Source organism: Meles meles, chromosome 1, assembly GCF_922984935.1.
Source record: "Meles meles chromosome 1, mMelMel3.1 paternal haplotype, whole genome shotgun sequence".
Classification (NCBI taxonomy): domain Eukaryota; kingdom Metazoa; phylum Chordata; class Mammalia; order Carnivora; family Mustelidae; genus Meles; species Meles meles.
Genome location: NC_060066.1, coordinates 204,738,862 through 204,760,395, shown reverse-complemented (window position 1 = coordinate 204,760,395; position 21,534 = coordinate 204,738,862). Strand labels below are relative to the sequence as shown.

The 21,534-nt window shown below is 59.9% G+C and overlaps 1 protein-coding gene across 9 annotated transcripts in view; it reads left to right on the top strand.

The window, feature by feature from the left end:
* Positions 1–21,534, top strand: part of ARHGEF10L (Rho guanine nucleotide exchange factor 10 like) — a 159,048-nt gene that overhangs the window by 113,854 nt on the left and 23,660 nt on the right. For all 9 annotated transcript variants that reach the window (XM_045998622.1, XM_045998620.1, XM_045998627.1 and 6 more), the window contains 5 exons: positions 814–935; positions 5,649–5,735; positions 7,359–7,579; positions 7,978–8,132; positions 15,569–15,717. In XM_045998622.1, coding sequence (XP_045854578.1) covers positions 814–935; positions 5,649–5,735; positions 7,359–7,579; positions 7,978–8,132; positions 15,569–15,717 — 734 coding nt within the window. The remainder of the gene's footprint in view (positions 1–813; positions 936–5,648; positions 5,736–7,358; positions 7,580–7,977; positions 8,133–15,568; positions 15,718–21,534) is intronic.

Sequence of the window (21,534 nt, the reverse complement as noted above, 5' to 3'; positions counted from 1 at the left end):
TCTAGGTTGTGGTGCAGGCTGTGTGGGGAATAAGAGGTGATCTTTAGACTGGTTTCTGAGAGAGGGGGCCATCATAGCCAGGGTGGTCAGGGAGGACTTCTTGGAGGTGGTGGCATGTGAGGGAGCCCTGACCCACGCGAAGGAGACATTGCAGAGTGTGGTTTAGCCGATGCTCTCGAACACAGTGGTGTCCAGATACGAGTCCACGGTCCGGGCACTTGTGCTTCTCACAGGCCCCCAAGGGCCTCAGTGTCCAACTAGACTGGGAGTGTGGAGGCAGAGGACCACCTGGGTCTCAGGGTGGGTCTTAAAGGAAGCAGGAGAGAGACATACTCTTGACCATCGTCATCAGAGTCAAGCGTAGAGCGGCATGGATGTGTCACCTTGTCTTCTGGCTTAGTTTTGGCCTCGAGAAGCCCCTCTAGGTCAAGGAAGCAGGGCCTGGTCTGTGCTCAGCATCACAACATTTTGAAGCCCTTTCTCATCTAGTATTTCACTGGATCCCCACAACGACTTCAAGACAAAGTCATTTTTATGCCCCTGTCTCATGGGTGATGAAATCGAGGCTTAGAGTTGGGGGGATTTGCACAAGGCTGCTCAGCAAGAGGGTGGGCGAGCCAGGACTCAACCTCAACTCTTAGGTTTCCCGACTCGCTGCTGGGATGCACGGCCAACCATGGAGCAAGGCCGGGTTTCATCTGGGCTGGGCAGGCGTGGGGCTGGGGACGGTCCCCTGGGCTCGCAGGGCTGCTCACTGCCCGCTTGGTTCGCAGACTCTGATCGGCTTCACCTGCCTCCTTGCTCTTGCTGTAGGGGAGGAGAACCAGCCGGGCTGGCTGTGTCCGGATGAGGACAAGAAGAGCAAAGGCCCGTTCTGGTGCCCCATCCTGGCCTGCTGCATCCCCGCCTTCTCTTCCCGGGGCCTCAGTCTGCAGGTGAGTGGAATGGATCTTGCTGACACCATGCGGGCGGCTTGTGGGAGAACCGGGGCTTCTGGGCTGTACCCCTGGCAGGAGGGGGCCGCGGTGTGGTCCCAGCTTCTCTACCTCTTATGGATGGAGTTGCCCAAGATGCTTTGATGCCATAGGAGTCAGCTTCCCCACCAAAACTCTGCAGATAGGTGCCCTCTGTGGGTCAAGTGAATGGAAAAATCCTGTGATTTTGAGCTGAGAGATAGCAATGACCTCATCCACGGATGGCATGACTCCAGCTCAGAAGAGGGGCAGGAACACGTCCGAGGTGCTCCGCCAGACCGAGGGTTGGCCCCTGGCTGATGCTGCCAGGTGGGAGCCGACTCTGGCCCCGTGGCCGCCCTCCCTCTGTCTGTCAAGTACCTACCACGTGTCCCCAGGGCTTTGCCACCATTGTCTTGTTTTGATATTTATAAGAACCCCATGAATAGATGTTTCCAGATCTGCTTCCCAGGTTAGAAACCAAGGCTCAGACAGGTGACATGATTTTCTAAAAACACAACCGGTAGTGAGGGGTCCAGGAATTGGCACCCTGCTTCGCCCGATTCTAGCACCCACGTGCCCCACCACCGGCACGTTCCCCCCGCAGTCACCTGTCCCCAATGTCCTGGCTGCGCTCACCCCTCCCTCTGGAGTCATTACTGTCCATCTTCTTCCCTAGGAGAGGAACTCATGTGAGCTCTGGGGAGGGGGAAGCACAGGCTTGGGACTTAGATACATAAGCCCTAAGACGAGCTGTTTGGGCTGCAGCTTGGGGCTCCGAACAGCGACAAGTGCATGCCCTTGAGGCGTCCGTTCAGCCATTAGTTCATTCACTTGTCTGTTCTGCACATAATTTTGAGCACCTACTACATACCAGGCCCTGTGCCGGACACGGGGTGTATGGTGGGGACCCAGCCCCTGTCGCTTTCAGTCTGGAGAGAGACAGCAGTACCTGGGGGGATGCAGGAGGGTGATCGATGTGTGTTACGTCAGCTGGGATAGATACAGGGGTGGGGCTCCATGGTCATGGGGCCGAGAGGGCCTCTTGGCGGGGGGTGGCAGACGTGAGTGGCGAGAAGGCCCCGATCCCCTGCAGGACCAGGGATGAGTATCCCAGACAGACTGAGGGGCACAGAGCAGGGGCAGCCTGGGAAGCTGCAGCCCCGAGAGCTGGGAGGAGAGGCTGGAACTCAGGTCCCGTGTGGATGCACCAGGCCATGCCAGCTTCCCGGGCTGGTTGCGGTAGGGTTTTGTTCTCACGGCCATGACACACCAAGGATGGCTCCATGCAGGGGACCGGCACCCTGCGATGTACACTTTGGAAAGATCATCCAGTTCTTCTGGCTGTGGGGTGAACGAGGTGAACAGTAGCCCCTGGGGGGACAGGACTGGCGACCGAGGGAGCCACACAGTCCTCGGTGCGGGGGGTCCCGCCGAGCCTTGGCAGGACTTGGCCGCGGGTCGAGGCAGGACCAAGCGGGGGTGAGGCGAGTGGGACAGTCACCTAATCCCAGTCATCACGATGAGCGGAATTTTAATGCAGTACTTCCAAAATCCAATCAGCAAATTGTGGCCTTGGTTTGGCTGCTGTTTTGGGGGGTCCGTAACGGGGTGGGGGTGGGGCAGGGCCATGCAGGGCCCGTTTCTGTGTGTATTTAACATCTTACTAATTGTTCATCGTGGATTTTTTTGCTTTAGTTTTTATTGCCAAAAATTGTGTTATAATATTCCTTTGGATGCTGGGGTGTTTTGGCCTCACTCTCCTCCCTCTCTTCCCAGTCCTAGAGAAGGGGACAGGGGCAGGGGACATGAGGACGCATTCGGGGAGTGTGCCAGGGTGGGGTTGGCCACGTGGGTGGCGTTCAGACGGGGGGGGGGGGGGGGGGGGGGGAGGGGCAGGAAGGACGGACCCGGCTGTTGAGTGTGTGTACCTGGAGGAGGTGTCGGGGTGGTGGAATGTTCCCTGTGCCACAGCCTGATTTAGGGGGTGCAGTCAGATTCCCAGCACGGCTCGGTGGCCAGTGGCCGGGGGGCAGCAACAGCAGTGGGGTAGCGAGCCCTTTCCAGAGGCGTCTGTGCTAGGCTCTGCTCAAGGCGCTTTACCTCCAGTAACTCGGGTCCTCCCTGCTGCCTGCAGACCCTCAGAGGTAGGGTCTGTGGGCACTCCCTGGGGAAGGAGGGGCTTCTGGACTCGTTTCTGGCAGGGGAGGCCAGATGCTGTTCATCCCCGTAGGGCTCAGGGAAGCCGGCCTTTGTTGGCCTTCAGACCTCATTGATTGATTAATGGGGAGGAGTCTCTTGTGCTCCTTCCCAGCACAGGGTGGGGGTTCCCAGGGGCCTCGGGGCCAGGATGGGTTGGGGGCTTTACTCAGGTAGAGTCTGTGGGGTGGGGATTTTTGGGGGTCCATCCTGCCTGTGGCTTACCTGGCCCTAGGACATCCTGTGGAGAAGGCTGACCCCAGGGTGACATCCATCACTCCCGATGGCCTTAGTCCTCTTGGGAATACGGGACTCAGGCCATGGCCTGACAAGCCGCTCCTGGGTGGTGAGGTCACAGACAAGCCACTGCCTCCAGGCCCTCCCTGGAAGAAACGCACCCCCCTGGGGAGCCGTCTTCTGCCTCATCCCTGGGGACATACGTCTGCAAAGCCCCTCATATAGAAGGGGGAGGGCTCAGTGCAAACCTGTCCCCCCTGAGCCGTGGTCCAGCTGGGAGCCTGTCTGGGGACAGGGGCTTGGGGAAAGGGTGCTGAGATGCTCCACGATGAGCACCTTGGGGGCCTGGGGCTGCAGCCCAGACTTGCTGAGGGTCTGCTCCAGGCTCATTAGCCAGAGCTGCTTGCTAACTGTGGGGTTCCCTGCGCGCTGGTTCTGCCCCAGCCTGCCCCTCCTGGCCTGGTGCTGCCGGCGAGACGGGGTGGTGCACGTAGAGGGCCAGCACGTCCCACAGGAAGTGCCCGGCCCCATGCCAAGTGCTGTATGTCTGCCTCTCCAGTCCCCACGACCATCCCGGTGAGACTTCAGGTTTTCCATGACCATGAGGAACTGGCTGCTGGGGTCCCCGGCTGGTAGGCTGGCTGCACCCACAGCCTGTCTCCGTCCTCCAGCCGGAGCCACTCTCCTCTGCACCGCCCGGGGCACCTTGATTTGGGAGAGTCGGCTTCCTGACCCCGGTGGGACTCCTGGGGCCAAGGAGCCATTGGAGCTTTTGCCATCAGTTTGGCCCAGGGCTCTGTGGACAAGGCTGACATCCCGGCCCGTGGGGTTGCCATGGAAATGTCAGACTCAGGGTTGCAGTTTCCCCTTCCGGTCTGTGGGAGGACGGGAGCAGTGGCCTGGCAGGAGGGACTGGGCAGCCTCCGCAGCGTGTGGCCCACCATGAAGCGAGACGCCGAGGAGCGGGGGCCTGAGGGTGCGTGGGGAGGTGGGGGGCAGGGCGAGGGGCGCCTCCTGCTCGGCGCCCGCACCTGTGCCCCCAGCTGCACACGACTGGGAGCCGGGAGCGCTGAGGCCTGCGGGAGGGTAGCTGGGCCTCTGGGGAGAATTCAGCTAGAGTGGGAAGGGCACTGGGCAGGGAGCAGGACTTGGAATTCCAGGCCCGACTCTGCCACCAACTTGCTGTGTGACCTTGAGTTAGTCGTGTCCCCTCCCCCATGCCCGAACATCAGAATTTAACTCCTAAACGAGGGGAGTGGAAGCCCTCTCTGGGCTTCCTCACCTTCAACCACTGGACACTTGGTTAGGACCTTCTGCCTGGGCCGGGGCCTGCCGGGGCCTGCCGGGGCCGGCAGCACCAGCAGAGGGCAGCACCTGCCCAGCAGAGAAGGGGAGGGGTATGGGGGGGTGCGGTGGCTGAGGTCCTCCCCGGGGCGCCTCCAGCCCTCCCCTATGGGTCTCCTTTGCCTTCCTACTGGCCAGGGGTTCCAGCAGGGTTTGAGAAAGGGCCGGGCCACCTCCCTGCACTGCTGTCCCGGCCAGAGAGACCGACTGGTGGGTTGAGCTCAGGGAATAGGCCCCAGAGAGCCATCTGGCCTGTGGTTTGGGGCAGCAGGTGCAGGGGGAGCGAGCAGCTGGTGGCTCTTGATGACAGCCGGTCAAAGACGGAGACCCTGGCCCCCGCGGGCGGCCTTGCCAGCCCCTCAGCCTTCCGGGGCTGGCGGGCTTGTCTGCGGAGTGGTTCTGTTGTTGAGGGGGTGGAACCAGATGTCCAGCACCCCTTCCTTCCTCCACTGTGCTTTTCTGGAGGAATGCAGGGAGATCTAGAAGGGGGGCTGGCGCAGGCCAGGCCCTGTCGCCATCTTCCCGTGGCTTAGGGCATTCATGTGTCCACCAGGCGCCTCATTTCCCCTTCTGTAAAATAAAGCGGGGTGGGTGTTATGGTTTTCATCAAATCTTATCCAGATGTTGCTTAGTTCGAAAAATCAGTAGCGGGCCCAGAGTACCATTCACTTGCCTCCTTGCCAGAAGGTTCTAGGAGAGCGCTGGTCAAATGGGAGTGCATAGGAGTTGCCTGAGATCCTGTGAAACCTGTCACTTTCTGGTCTCCAAGGATTCTCATTTGGGACCTGCATGGGGCCCCTAAATCTGCAGGTTTGACAACCCCCACAGGTGGTCCGGACAGAGGTCCTGCTGCCAGACGTTGGCATCTCTGACACCTTGATGCTTAGCCCCCGTGTGCCTTCTGTGTCTCCGCAGCTTGGGGCCCTGGTCCACAGTCCCGTCAGCTGTCCCCTGCTGGGCTTCTCAGCAGTCAGCACGTCCCTTCCACAGGGCTACCTCTGGGTAAGTCGCTCCTGAGCCCAGCCAGGGGTTGTGGCCTCAGGACAGAAGCAGGGAGGGCAGCAGTGGGAAGGCGATGCTGGAAAATGCGGCCTGCTGGCCCCATCACGTGCACCTTCACCCAGAAGGTCTTCCTGCGAACCTCCGTGCCAGGCTCTGTGCTCAGAGTTGGCAGACGTGGGTTCACCCGAGGCAGCAGAAGACGGGGGACAAGAAGGGAGCGTGACTCTTGCAAACGGTCACGTGCCATGAAGGAAATGAACGAAGCTGTGCAGAGTACCTGCGTGGCAGGGGCTTCACCCCGGGGGTCAGGAAGCAGGGCTGGGATGGCCCAGTTCTGACAGCGATCCCAGCCGCCTTCTCTCCCCCTGGGATTCCTGGCAGAGCCTCTTTTCATTCAAATAGGCCCCCTATGCTCTTTGTGGTGCACACTGTGCTTTCCCAGGGACTCCCAGAGGGTCCACCTCCCCATCCCTCTGGCCACCTTTCAGCTCCTGCTTATTCCTGTCTCCAGGCCCTCAGGCAGGAAAACTCTGGCTCACCCTTTAGAGTCTATCCTAATATTCTCTCCGAGGGAGATTTGTTCCTCACTGTTTCCCCAGTATCTAGCATGTGGTATATCCATCCATCGATCAGTCAGATGATTGATTGATTGATCCATCTATCCGTCACTTATCCATATAATCATCCATCCGTCCATCCATCCATCCGTCCATCCGCCTATCCATCCATCCATCCACCCACTTATCTGTGAGAGTCATCCATCTGTCCGTCCATTCATCCATCCATCCATCCATCCATGTAATCATCTACTACCCATCTATCCATCCACTTACCCATAATAATCATCCATTGGTCCATCTGTCCATCCATCCATCCGTCCATCCATCCATCTGTCCATCCATCCATATTATCATCCATCCGTCAATCCATCCACTTATCCATTATAATCATCCATCTGTCCATCCACCCATCCATCCATCCATCCATCCATATAATCATCTACCCATCCATCCACTTATTCATAGTAATCATCCGATGGCCTGTCCATCCATCCATCCATCTGTCCATCCATCTGTATAATCATCCATTCATCCAGTCACTTACCCATAGAATCATCCATCCATCCATCCATTCACTTTCATATCATCATCCGTCCATCTGTTCATGCATCTACCCACTCTTCTCTCCCTTCCTTCCATCCATCCATTTATCTGTCTGTTCATCTGTTCAGCAAGTGTATATTAAGTGCTTGCCACTGGCTAAGCATAGAGGTGGAATGGTGAACCAGGCAGAGGAGGACATTGTAAAGGGGCAGGTGTATGTTCACTATTTGTTGGTTGAAATTCACTCTGAAGTTGGAGAAATAGCTGACGGGTATCGGGTCTACCTTGGCTCCTTGCCTGAGTTCTTTTGGGCCCTGAATCTAACCTGTTGCCATGGCACCTGGGGAAGAGTGACCTTCAGGGGGAGTGGGATGTGTGGGGGCAGGAGAGAGGACGCTCCTCCCAATGCCTAACCTCAGTATGAGTAGAAATTTGGGACAGGTCACCGGGAAGGCAGGCTCTGAGCTCTGTCCCCGCCCTGGTGGCTGTGCCTGATGGCCTGTCTCCGTCTCCACTGCAGGTCGGGGGCGGGCAGGAAGGTGCAGGGGGCCAGGTTGAGATCTTCTCCTTGAACCGGCCCTCGCCCCGCACGGTCAAGTCCTTCCCGCTGGCGGCTCCTGTGCTCTGCATGGAGTACATTCCCGAGCCAGAAGAAGGGGAGAGTGGAGACGAGAGCCGCATGGCCCCTGACACCTCGACCACAGTGCATCCGACCATCTGTCTCGGGCTCCAGGATGGCAGGTGAGGGGCCTGGGGCAGAGGAGCACGTCGCTGCTTCATTTCTTTCTGTGGCTGTGAGACCGGCATCATTACCCCATTCTGCGGGGGAAACTGAGGGGTAGCAGCCTGGGGTCAGCTGGAAGATGGCATGTATGGGTTCCCACTTGGGTCTGTGTGGTCCTGAAGACAGTCTTAGCACCTCTGTCTGCCCCCTCTCCAGCCTCCCATCTGCTTCTCCCTGGGGCAGGGGTGGGGGAGGGCGCCATCCTCAAAAGACCCTGGGAAAGCCCAGCCTCCTGAAGGCAGAGCAGCAGCTTCTTGGTAGGGGAGGGAGGCCTCTTCCAAGAGGGCCTGCAGGGCAGTGGGGGCGGGGTCTCCATGAGTCACTCAGGCCCCCCCCCCCCCCCCCCCCCCCGCAGCATCCTGGTTTACGGCAGTGTGGACACGGGTACCCAGTGCCTGGCGACCTGCAGGAGCCCCGGTCTGCAGCCTGTGCTCTGCCTGTGCCACAGCCCCTTCCACCTGTTTGCTGGTCTGCAGGATGGGACCCTCGCCGCCTACCCTCGGACCAGCGGTGAGCAGGCTGGGGGTGGTGGGGGCGGCCCTGGGCACTGACTGCAAGCCACGTCCTGTCCTGTACCAGCACCGTGGTGGGAGGCGGCTGAGGAGGCAGCTCGGAAACAAATCAGGGAATCTGGGGGTAGTTGGAGATCTCTGATCCCCACTGGGGTCCCTGAGCGAACGGGGTGCTCACTGCCATGCCGGCAGCTCCCCCCCCCCCCCGCTGCCCCCATTGGCAGGAGGTGGCCGTGTCCAGTGGTGAGCAAATTGCTTTGCGCCTGGGTCTTCTCATCTGCAAAATGGGCACGGTGTCAGGACCATGGCTGTCGGGTTCTAGTGGGTTCAACAGCTCAGCGAAGGCACGGCCTTGGGCCGGGCAGAGCGAGTGCTTACTGACGTTAACCATTTGCACCTACTGACGTTAACCATTTGCACCTGTGATGTTACTGGGCCACCGGCCACGGGATGGGTCCGAGGGTGATGTCTGGAAGGCAAGGCTGGCGGTGTTCGTGTTCCGTGTTCAGCTGCTGAGTCCCAGGAACATTCAGAGCTTAATGTGTGCACGTTCTCTGAGTTCTCACCACAGTCTGTGAGAATAGCCAAAGCCCCGACCTTGGGAGGGGACACGGCCTGTGCACAGCATGATGAGGGCCGAAGTCCCTGTCCTGTCCCCTAGCTCAGCTCCTACTGTTCTAAGATATGTGCTGGGGGGAGGGCAGCCGCCCCCATTGCGCCCAGAGAGGTCTGAGGAGTCTGAAGCTCCCCAACACACAGGCACCACCCTCCCTCCTCTCCCTCCCCTGCCTCTCCTCCCCTCCCTCCTCCCCTCTCCCCTTCCCTCCCCTCTCCCTCCCCTTCCTCTTCTCTCCCCTCCTTCTCTTCCTCGCTCCCCATCCCTGCTCCTCCCTCCCCCCTCCCTCTCCTCCCCTCCCTCTCCTCCCCTCCTTCTCCTCCTCTCCCCACCCCCCTCCCCTCTCCCTCCCTCCCTCCCTCCAGCCTCTAATTGCTGCGTCATCTCTGCCTGTTGCAGGGTTATAAACGGATATTTGTACTGAGCTATTTTTTTGCCACTTGGCACTGTGTTGGTATTTTTAATTAGCTTTTGATAAGGCATTTATAGTTTTTAATTAAAGGGGGAAGAGGGAGGAAAAAAATCCCTCTCACCGAGACACTGCATGTGTGTCAATGTAAATACGGGCTCCAGTTTTCGGAGGTTTCCATGTGGGTTCCAAAGGGACCCCCGTTCCCTGGCTCCCCCTGAATCCTGTGAGCCCGCCTTCCACTCTGGCCTCCAGGTGCCCACTTTGGGCTGCCCTGCGCCCTTTGCCCCTTGGTTCCTGACTTGTTGGTTTGGGCACCGGGGTGGGGGTGGGGTGAGGTGGTGTCTCTGACAGCTGCGCCCACCATAACAAAATGTCACCAACTGAGTTTATTTACTTATTTTTTTTAATTTTATCTATTTGTCAGAGGGAGAGAGCGAGTGAGCGAGCACTAGCAGGGAAAGCAGCAGCAGGCAAAGGGGGAAGCAGGCTCCCCGCCGAGCAGGAAGCCTGACACAGGGCTTGATCCCAGGATCCTGGGATCATGACCTGAGCCGAAGGCAGAAGGCAGACATTCAACTGACTGAGCCACCCAGGTGCCCCACCAACTGAGTTTAAATAACATAAATGTATTGTCTCACGTTCTGGAGGCCAGAAGTCCAAGATCAAGGTGTTGGCCGGGGACCATGAGGGAAGGCTCTGTTCCATGTTGCAGGCCCCCCTCCCAGCTCCTGGGGCTTCCTTGGCTTGTGGTCACAGACCCTGGTCCTCATGTGGCTGTTTCCCCGTGTCCTATTGGACTAGGGGCCCACCGACTCCAGGATGATTCAACTAGTTAAATCCACAGCAACCCTCCCTCCAAATAAGGTCACATTCTGAGGTACCGGGGATGAGGACTTGAACCTGTGAATTTTGAGAGGTCATAACTCAACCCATAATAGGGAGTTTGGGGACTAGCCATTGGCTTTCAGCCCGGGGTTGGAGTCTGGTACTTTGTCAGAACCAGAAGGACCACTGGGGTCCCCTGGACTCCACACCCTCATTTTCCAGGTGGGAAGAGATTTCCCAAAGTCCCATGAGTGAGCTGGGACCCGAACCCAGGTATCCTCTTTCCAGGGCCGGACCCTCTCTAGACGTAAGGGGATTTTGGCTTCTCTGGGCAGAGCTGGAGGTCATCTGGCCAGGATGAGAAGGTTGGGGTGCTCTCCCAGCTCTCCTATCTTAGCAAATGTTTGTCTACCAGTATTTACTGAGCACCTACCATGTGCCATAGAGATATGACCCTGCCCTCGGTTTCTCGTCTATAGTGGGAGGTGGTGGAGTTAGTCAAGTGGACAAGCAGGGAGCTTATGATTATACATCACTAAGGAGGGGGATCAGGGGGGCACATGAGAGCCTGATCCCCTGGGCATGGGGTAGGCTGGTTGGCAAAGGACTCTCGAAGGCACGGAATCCTCAAGCTGAGACCTGAAGCAGCAGAGGTGCCAGGCCAGTGAACAGTTGGGGGAGTGGTGTTCTTGCAGAGGGAACAGTGTGTGCAAAGTCTGGAGGCGGGAGAGCGCTTGGTCTGGTGGGGATCCCAGAGGGGAGGCCATTGTGCTGGGCAGCAGCCAGAGGGGGCTGGGGCAGGAGACAAGGTCTGGGAGTGGATGGCAGGATGGCGCTGGCCTTGGCTTTGTCTCCACCGATGGGAAGTAGAGGGAAGTGTGGGAAGGAGCTGATTCCTATGCCCTTTGGCTGGTGGACAGGAGAGGAGTCAGGGAGGCTGGCTGGGAGGCTGTCACCGCCAGTGGGACAAGTGAGTCTGGGGTCGCTCTTTCTCTCTGGAGCCCACCCTCTGGGGCTGTGGTTCGGCTTTGGTCCCGGAGGCTTCTGGGAGAGGCCTTGTCTTGCCTGGCCCCCTTCCTCCTGTGGTATTCTCTGGAGGTGGCCTGGGCAGGAAGGGGGCCTTTTAGGACTTGCCACCCAGTGTCGGGTTGGGGGAACTCCATGTGGCTGGGTCTGAGACCGTGATCCTGGCGCAGGACCTAGCTGCGGGGCCCACTCTGGACTCAGTGAGGCCTCAGCACGCACAGACCTATGTCCCATGCCAGCCCCAGAGCTCCTGGGCCACCTTCCCCAGCTCTGTGCTGGTGGAACCCCCTCTGGGGCTCCTGGTACCCTGGAGAGGCTGGGAATTGTGAATTTTCCACTTGAGAACACTTAGGTTAATGTCCTGGCTCAGTCCCATGGGACTCTGGGAAGTCCCTTCCCACCTGGAAAATGAGGGTGCAGAGTCCAGGGGTCCCCAGTGGCCCTTCTGGTTCTGACAGGACATCAGGCTCCAACCCTGGGCTCAGAGCCAATGGTTAGGCCCTAAGCCCCCTATTTTGGGTTGAGTTATTGTCCTCTCAAAATTCCCAGGTTCGAATCCTCATCCCCAGTACCTCAGAACGTGACTTTATTTGGAAGGAGGATTGTTATGGATGTAATTGGTTAAGATGAGGTCACAATGGGGTTGGGTAGGCCCCTAATCCAGTGCGGTGATGTCTGTATAAGAAGGGGAAATTTGGACACAGACCCTTACCTGGGCTAGGAACCGGTATCCGATGAAGGTTTCATCAGCGTTTGTAGTCCTAAGTTTACTGTCCTGCCTGAACTTGGCTGAGACCAAGACTTAGTAAAAATGGCATTCCTGGCCCGTGCTTCGGCTCATGGCAGAAGGGAAAGCCCAGAAATATTAAGATGTGCACAGCCAACCTGAGAACTTGCCCAAGTCCCGGGAACTGCTGTGGAACCAGCAGCTGAGAGGGGACGGGCCACATGGAGTCCCATCACGCCAGAGCTGGAGGGGCCTCGAAGTCCAAGGCCAAGAGCCGTGTGGCCGTGGCGATCAGCCCGCTGCCCCCGGGAGCCTCAGCTGACCTGCGTTCCTTCATTCATTTGTTCAACCATTCACTGACTCAGCAGGTGCGTACTCAGTGCCCGTGAGTTGGGAGCACTGAGCGGGACACTGCGACCCAGAGGAGCCAGGCGGCTGCGGCCCCTGTCCAGTCCTGTGCTCGAGCTGCCCTCCCGGGACCCCCTCAGCAGGCACAGGAGCATGACCAGGCCTGGTTGGGGGCAGGGGAGCGTCCCTGGTTAGGTGCTGGGGAGTCACCCCCTCGAGGAGGCAGATGGTGGAATGTGGAAAGGGATGGCCTGAGGAGCCGGGCTGCCCGGGTTCAGTCCCAGCCGTGAGTGATCGGGCCTGTTGCATGGCTCTCCTTACCTGTTTCCTCACCTGTGAGGTGGGCGCGAGGACAGCCCCAGCTCCCAGGGCGGTAGTGAGAGCCGGATGTGATGAGGCACACAGGTGCCCATGCGGAGCCCGGGAAGGAGAGAGACTTGGCATCATTCTCACCCCTGTCGTTATGACGGCCTCGGGCTGCCCTTTGGGTCGGTCTTGGCCTCGAGGACTTACACTCTGTGCCTTGCCTCCTGGCTCCGGCTGGGAGAGCCTCCCTGAGGGCCGCGGGTGGGGGAGCAGGGACCTCACGCCTGCTGAAGGTGCCTTTGCTGAGTGAAACGGGGTCTTCATCGCAGGGGATGGGTGTATGCGTGTGAGTGTGTGTGCACGTGTATGGACGTGTGTGCGCTTACCCAGAGCCACCGCAGGGCGAGGTGGGGCGTGGTCAGCCCTGCGCAGAGTTTGCAGTGACTGCGTTTCACATCCTAGGGTTGTGGCTTTGGAGGACTGGGAGGAATCTTGAGTTCTGGCCCCTCGTGGTGCACTTGGGGGAAACAAGGCCCAGCAAAGGAAGCCTAATTGGAGCTTTGTCCTCTAATGGGGGATAGCTGTCCCTTGTCCTTTTTGATATAAAAATATCACTATTATTAAATTTTACCAGTTTATCATTCTGTCCTGGAGTCAGGATTTCTTGGGGGGATGTCTGAGATGCCAGCAGGGGGAGGAGCGGTCAGCACGCGTGTGACCCTCAAGGGTGTCAGACCGTAGCCCCTTCCCCGGGCTGCCATGACCACTCTCTGTGCCGGAGAAGTATAGGGAGACAGTACAAGGGCTCTGGTGGTCAAAACTTCTGTGCCCCCAGGGCAGAGCCCCCACCTCCCTGTTTTCGGGTGTGGTCCCAGCATCACCAGCTGCTTGCTAACTGGGAGAGGTCACCCTCCATCCGCCTCCCGCCAGAGTGGTTCTGGTTCGGTCCACACAGCTGCAGTACTACCTCTGGCCACTGGGAGGCGCCAAAGCCTTGTGTTTTGTGGTTCTGGTGGGGGGGGTCAGTGTCCCCCCAGTGGAGGCCTGGCCACCTTGTAGTCACTCACCGCCCTGGCCCCAGAGCTCTTCGGGAACTCCAGGAAGCTGAGAGGGCAGCAGGGGTTGGGAAGGAGGCTGGGGCCAGTCAGCACGGTTCACAGCCTGCCCGGCTGGTCACCCCTTGGGTGGCTCTGCAGCTTTGCTCTCTGGGAGTCTGTGGTCACGTCCGTCAGGTGCCTCCGCACCTGCCCCCGCAGACCACTGTGCTGTGGCCAATGACACCACACAGGAGCTCAGGGGCCCCGGTTACTTTCTGGCCTGTCACCTGGGCTGGTTGTTTAAACTCTGCGTCTGTCTTCTCAGCGTAAAACAGGGTTAAGAATAGAATCTTCCACGTAGACTTGCCAGGAGTTAGGGAAATAATTCACGAAAAGAGTGTCTGGCGCGTGCCAGCATTCAGCGGCGCCAGCAACAGCCGCTGGTGGCCCTTGCTGTGGGCCGACCCTGTGCTCAGCATTCCCCACGCAGCCCCCGCCCGGGCAGCCCCGGCCACGGGCAGGCACATGCCCCTTGGACAGGTGAGGCTCTGAGAGGTGAAGCCACCGGCCCGGGGTCTGGCCGATGTTTGGGGGCCGCGGCCAGGATTCCGGCCCAGCCTGCTTCCCAGGTGCTCAAGTTCACAGGCCGGGGAGACCCTGTGCCCTGGCTCCTGGCTGAGCTGGGAGTCTGCCCAAGTTAAGTAGGACGGAAGGGCAAGGGGAGAACCGGTTTCACAGGGGGGGAGGGCCGAGGGAGAGGGAAAGCCTGGGGCAGGGGAGTGGTAGGAGGTGTGGTCTCTCCTCCGAGGGCTCCTCCCAAGAACCCCCTCTCCCTCCAGTAGCGGCTTCCCGCCACACTCCAGCTCTTTAGGCCGCTGTGACCCCAGCACCTGGCCCACAGGGATGGTCTGTGATAGGGTTCCTTCAGACTCCTTCCAGGGGCTGGTGGGCAGCATGTGGGAGGGCTGGGCACTGAGAAGCCAGCAGCAGGCTCTGTCCTCCTCCCAGGCCTCAGCCACTGCTGCCTGTGTCCAGAGTATGGCCCCCGTTCCCTTACCTGGCACGCGGGCAGGACAGGGCGACCGCTGGGGCTCTGTGTGGCATTGAGTGTGACCTCGGAGAAACAGCAGCCTCTGTGGGCACTGCTCACGTGCCAGGGAACATTCTCGGCATATTCTTGGGTGGGCTGAGCCTCCTGGGGTGGGCGGGAGAGAATTTTGTTCCGAGCCAGGCCAGGTCCCTCGGTGTGCTCTGTTTTCAGGGGCAGTAGACTGGGCACTAATCGCCTCTGAGACTTCTTCTTCTGCCCCTGGAGGTGGCAGCCTCTCTGGAGGAGGAAGGGCATCAGAGATCTTGGCAAGATCTCTGAGTTGGCAAGAGTCAGCCAGAAACAGCTAGGAAAAATCCTCGGAGACAGTCTGGGTGGTTCCCCCCATTTTACAGATGGGGAGACTGAGGCCTTGAGAACAGGGAGACGTGTGCTCCAAGTCCTAATTGAGTTTCTAGGAGAACCCGGGCCAGCTCGGGGCACTTCCCACCGTGTTGAGCTTCCTCCTTTGCGGACCATGCGGATGCCGCGTCTTCTGGGAAGCCTCCCCGGATTGCACCCCCCGAGGGTACTGTCTGACTCAGCACTCCTCGAGGCCCCCGTGCTCGCCTGCTTGGCAGCCTGTGTGGGGACTGCTGACTAGCTTGGTCGTCTCTCCGGCCAAAAGGGTTTTCTTGGAGGGCAGCGTCTGTGTCAGACTCCTTCCTGTCCTCACCGGACCCAGCACCCGGCGTGGCCTGGGTTGGTGCTCACGAAGTGGGTGCGGGATGAATGAAGGAACAGGGTGGTGGGGGTGGGGAGGGGGCATCCATGTGGGAAAGAGGGAGATAGAGGAGGGAAGGAGAGTGAATTGGGGGGTACGGCCCTGGGGGGGCATAATGGAGACAGATAGGAACAGCCCCGTCCCTCCGGAGGAGGGAGAAGGGCCGTAGAGAAGGGTGAGAGGGTGTTGTGGGGGCTGTTGGGCCCACAGCTGAGCATTCCTGACAGCTCCCAAGGGTCGAGGAGTCCTGGGCCCCTGTGTGCCATTCTCTCCCCTGCCCGCCCCCCGCCCCATCCTGACCTGCTGCTGCTTTCCTCTCCCTGCAGGAGGTGTCCCCTGGGACCTGGAGAGCCCTCCTGTGTGCCTGACCGTGGGGACAGGACCCATCCGCACCCTGCTGAGCCTGGAGGACGCTGTGTGGGCCAGCTGTGGGCCTCGGGTCACTGTGGTGGATGCCACTAGCTTGCAGACTCAGGTACTGGCCTCACCTTGTGGCTCAAGGCGCGCAGGCCTCCAGGCCACCTGCTGGGCGCATCCTCATGGATGCCCTCCCTGGCATCTCGTGCCCTCCCTGGCGTCTCGTGCCCTCCCTGGCGTCTCATGCCCTCCCTGGCATCTCATGCCTTCCGTGGCGTCTCGTGCCCTCCCTGGCGTCGTGCTCAGGCCCAGCTGTGTCTCAGGGATCTGAGTTTGTTGAGAAGCACAGTGGGTCCCATGTCGCTGCTGGGCCCTGCTGTCCGCCCCAGCATGCATCCCTGGGGCTGCCTGGAGGGGAAGAGTCCCGACCACTGGGCTGAGCCATGATCGGGCCCCTGGCCTGGGTCTCTTGCTGCCTGTGGGGCAGGGACTGGGAGCCCAGCCTCACGCTGTACCCAGGACCCGGCTGTGCCGAGGGGAGGCTGGTGGATGCAGCCATCCTGGAGGCTGGGGTCTTTAATTTCCTTTTCTAGGATTTATTTATTTACTTATTTGAGAGAGAAAGAGGGAGGGAGAGGGAATGAGGGCGGGCAGAGGGAGAGAGGGAAAGCTTCAAGTAGACTCACTGCTGAGCATGGAGCCCGATGCAAGGCTCCGTCTCACAACCCCAAGATCACCTGATCACAACCTGAGCCGAAATCAAGAATGGGATGCTTAACCGACTGAGCCAGCTGGGCACCCCGGGTTCTTTGATCAGTGTGGAGGGGGATGCTGCTGGGTCCTCCTTGCCCTGCTGTGAACTGAGTGCTGCCTGTGACTTGGCCACCCGATGGGGCCTGGTCCCATGGCTCTGTCCCGGCTCAGCCTGGGCCCGTGCCTGTAACTGACCCACAGCATTGCCCGCCCCTCTTCCCCACACGGCAGGGCCCACCCTGGGCTGCAGGCATGGACTCGGGCGTGGGCGCCCCCCCAACCCCGCCCGGTGGTATTTTGGTGACGTTTGCCTTCATTTGATTTGTTTGGATTGTCAGCTTGGTGTGGGGCCTTGGTAATCGGGCCCAGAGTAGAGATCTGGTTATAGGCTCGGGTTCGGAGCAGACAGGGCCCCGGGTGAGCCACTGTGAGGGCATGATGGCCGTTTGCCCGCCGGCTCGTCTCTATAGATGGGCTGTGAGCTGGCTACATGACAGCCAGGTGAGAACACCAAGGGAATCCTGCCACTGTAGGATCGCAGGTTGAGGGCTGGATCAGGTGGGGAAACTGAGGCCTAGGGAGCTGTGGTCGAGCCCTGGGACCCTGGCTTGAGTCTCCGGATCGTGGTGCTCACTTTCCCATGTTTGTTGGAACCCAAGGGGCAGTCCTGGAGCTGTAGGCTCCCAGCTCTGCGACCCAGCACGGCCGCTCACCGGCTGGTGACTTGTTAGGGCCCCATTTGTGAACCCGGTTTCCCGTTGGTGAAAGGGGGCTCCGTGTCGCTTCCTGGGGGTCCTCTCGTGCCCTGAGATAATGCTTGGGTGCTGCCATCCTGGTCAGGGCTGGCGCCGGGACACATTTGATGAGAGGCCCCTCCCGGTGCAGGGCACAGAGGAGGAGGGATTACCGGTTGGCCCGTCAGCCATGGGGTGAGAGACAGTGCTCTGGGCAGAACTGGAGGGTTTAGGCTTTGAGCTCTCATCATCCTTTAGGCAGCAGCCTCCCCCAATGCTGTTGAGGACCAGTGACTTCACTGGTGCTGTTGGGCTGGGCTGGTGGCGGTGGGGTGGGGGGTGCTCTGGGGAGGGGCCAAGGAGGCCTCAAGAGGAGGAAGGTTGCTGGTCTTCTTTTTCCTGAGGGGAAGCCAGAGTGGGGAGGGGAGCCCTGAGCAGCTGTAGCCACAGACCCCGTTCCCAGCCCCTGGTTTGCTTTGGGGGGCTTCCCTGCTACCCCTCCCCACACACCGGCCCGAAGGGCCTCTCTCCCCTCCTCCACCTTCTGAGAGGAAGGAGAGCAGGGAGAGCTGGTTCCCCCAGGGCCTTTGGGGTCGCTGAGGCTCCTGGGTCTCAAGCCGCTTGGCAGGAGGGAGGACGAGGCCTGTCTGATTCCTTGGCCGACCCCCTGCAAGTCCTCCCCCGGTGTCCCCGCTTTGTCCCTACATCAGGCCCGGGTGCCTTCCCGGCTTCCTCTGGCTGGTACCCTGTACGACTTTCAGTTCTTGAGGAGGAGAGCTGCGGTGAGCACTGGGGTCCAGCGGAGGGCAGCTGGGGAAGTGGGGAGGGGTCCCAGTTCTGCGCATGGCAGCCCCCAGACTGACGGGGGAGACCCAGGCCTGCCCTTGAGGGCCTCCCATCTGAAGGGGGAGACACACCTGCCCTTGAGGGCCTTCAGTCGGATGGAGGGACACAAACTCTATTGTCTGTGTGAAAAGAGTGAGCCCAGAGACACGAAGAAGCCAACAGCGGAGGGAGGATGAGATGGAAACGGCCGAGCAGGCCCTCCGAGGGCCCTGTTGGCCAAAGGACGCTCTCAGCGCTGCCAGCAGGGGCAATGGAGGGAGAGGGAGGAGGCAGCTGGGGACGCTGGGAGGCAGCCTGTGAACCGAGAGGTCTCTCTAAAGAAGACTCGTGTAAGGAAGGGTCCAGAGGACCCAGGAACCACGTGGGAGCCAGCGGCTCATGGTCGCTGGGGAGGTGTGAGCCACAGGACCTGAGCCCTGGTGTGAGTTGGGTCCCCTGTGCTCCCCACCCAGGGCCCTAAGACTTTCTAGAGGGGGTGGATTGGGAGGCATCACCCAGGGCCATGGCCCCCATCTCGGTCCTGGCCATGCACCTCTTGGGTTCCCTGGACACCCCACTCCCTTGGAGGTGTGGTTGGCTGCCGGCTGCTTCAGATGGCCCTGGCTGCGTCCTGCCAAGCTCTGAACCCTTGGACAAGGCACTGAGCCCTCCTGGGCCTCAGTGGCACCACCTAGAGAATGCGATGCGGGTAGGACCCAGCAGAGGGTTGGATGAGAACAGTCAGGTGCGGAAGGGCCGGTGCACACAGGACCCGGCACGCCGCACGTGCTCAAGGATCGCTGGTTGTCGTCGTAATTACTTGCCTTCCTTACGTCCTTCCTTCTTACCGCATATAGGGCTTCCTTGCAGATTCAAACTCCCCTTGAGTTGGTGCTGCTGGTGGGTGTGGGGCGTGCGTCTGTGTGGCGGGTCTGCCATCCTGGCTTTGCTGACAGCTGTCCCAGGAGCGTGAGACAGACGGATGAAGGGCAGTACAGGGACGGGGCTGGGTCTTGGCTCTCCTTCCCCTGCTCCTGCCACTCACCAGCCGCAGTGCAGTCCTGCCCGGCCCTGAAGCTCAGCTCTGGCCCCACCGTCCCTGGGGCCGAGCAGCCACCAGGCTCCAGCTCGAGGCTGCGATGATTTAAGATTAGTTCTGGACCAGCTGCTCTCAAGAAGGGGATCAATATGGCCTTCTACCTGCTTTGCACGCCGCAGAGGACATCGGGAGGGCGTTGGGTGCGGGGAGGCGGGACGGAGGAAGGGGTGGCGGGTCGGAGGGAGCACGCGCCCCATCTGCAGCTGGGGAAATTGAAAAGTTTGTGTGCTGCACGGTGTGGGCAGCTCACCGTCAGTACACACCGCGTTCGGCAGGCTAACGAGGTGATCGCCATGCATATTTGATGAGGCTGTACGCCTGCCGCTGCTTGGAAGAGAGGAAGCCTGCCCAGCGTCGCGCTGGGGTTCTGGAAACAGCCCCGTCTGGCTGCTGCCTAATGATGCCATCCGTGGGGCCCGGCTCGCGGCTGGCCGGGCCTGGAAGAGCAAGCCGGAGAGCCAATTGCCGTCCCAGGGCTCAGCGCACATCTTTGCAGAAGGCTTTACTTCAGAGGAAAGGCTTTGCTTATCCACGGTGACATGGTTCCTTCTCCCCAGGCCAGAGAAAAGCCTCCGTGGGGATTTGACATGCTCAGAACTAACTGCTCCGTGCTCCGAGCCAAGAGGCCCGGGAGTGTGCCCGTGGCTGAAGGCATGCCTAGCGGGGCCCTGGCCCGAATGTGGAGACCTAGGGAGTTAATCTAGGGATTGTGTTAACTCCAAGGAGTTTTCCCTGGTTTTTACCACTCCCGGGAAAATCATACTAACCAGCATATACAGATTGGGGATGGGTTTTAAGTACTTTACAGGTATTAACTTGTTTCATTTTCAAATCACCCTATGAGATGAGCATTATTATTATTCCCACACTACGGATGAGGAAACAGAGGTACAAAGAGGTTAAGTGGCTTGCCCCAAGTCACACAGCTAGAAGGAGGCAGAGCTGGGAGCTGAACATGGCCGGCCGACTCCTGAGTCTGCTCTCGATCTCGGTGTTGGCTGCCTGGGCAGGCGAAGTCTGCGTCCTTCAGGCCCCATTTGTCCCCTGCAGTTTCTCTCCTACCACATGTAACTCCTCAGAACTCTGATTTGTTTACGCACATGCCTTTCCCGCCAACGCGGCTCCCGGCCAAGAGTTTCAGCCTATTCGTTTTCCTTTCCCCCGCGTCTGGCTTAACATCGTGGTGCTCAGAGTCAGTAGTCACGGTGGCTGGACAGATGGGTGTCCTGATCCCCAGGCCCTCTGTGTGGGGGTGCTGGAGGGATGGACATGAGTATGACCCGGTCTCAGCTCCTCGGGAGCTCAGAGTCCAGTGTGGGGAGCAGACCCGGGAGGCTCAGGGTCAGCCCAGGGCGAGGGGACTGCGAGGGGGCAAGCCCAGGCCCAGTGGGAACCCAGGGGAGGCACGAGGGCTGCCAGATCCAGCCGGAGGAGGGACAGGAGCTGGAGAGGTTCCTGGAGGTCAGGAACCCTGAGCAGGACCGGGCAGGTGTGTGGCTATGGGGACGGCAGGAGGAAAGGAGGCAGGGAGGATGCTCAGAGCAGAGAAGGCCCCAGAAGCTGGGTCAGGGTCAGCCCCATAGAGCACAGCCGATGTTTGGAGGGCTCCCTGGGGACAGGCCTCTGCCTGCACCCTGCCCCCACCGGCTGTCTCTATTTAGGTCCACTTGGACCCCCGCAGCCACCCCTGACCTTGCTGAGCCTGCCCCCCGCGGAGCCAGTGCCCACAGCGTGTCTCTGGGTTTGACGCTTGCCCACCGACGGCTTGTTCGGCTCCTCGATCCCAGTGGAGCAGCCGCGAGACCTGTTAAATAATAATGTAGCTTGCTAGGGCCCGTGTCAACACCGCATCCTCGTGTTCATTATCTAGATCGGCACCTTCAAAGTCTAATCCAGTCCTACGGAGTTCATTTTAACCGATTGCTGGAGGGGAAGCCAGCTGTGGGATGATTGTCGCGTCTTAATTAAAGAATAAACTTACTGGGGACGGGTCGCCTGGAAAGTGCCACAACACGGGGCAGGTGGTGTCAGTGTTTGCGCACGGGGTGGCTCCTGTCCCGCAGGGCTGTGGTGAGGGTTCATCGGGGCAGACTCTGTCTCATGAGACCCCAGCTCCCCTTGGCTGGTGGAGAAGTCTGTCTGGACCACCTCCCCTCCTCCACACGTGCTGGGTCACCCCCCCCCCCACCCTCATGACCCGCCACTGCAGCGCTGAGCTCCTTCACAGCCCTGGCCACAGCGGCACGTTGACATTTTGGGGACAGTTACCGGATTAACTACACCGAGGCTCTGTAGGGCAGGACCACACCTGGCTGGCTCCCAATGCACCCCAGGTGCTGAGACCAGGCCCATGTGCAGCGGGGGGTGCTCAGTGCAGAGCTGTGATGGGCAGTTTCCCTGGGGGAGTGGGCTCTGGCGGAGGTGGGCAAGGAGGGGAGATCTGGGCAGGGTGTGTGCTGTTAACCTGCTTCAGAGCTCAGCGCAGAGCACAGCAAGGACGCTTCCCGGAGTACAAGCTGTCACG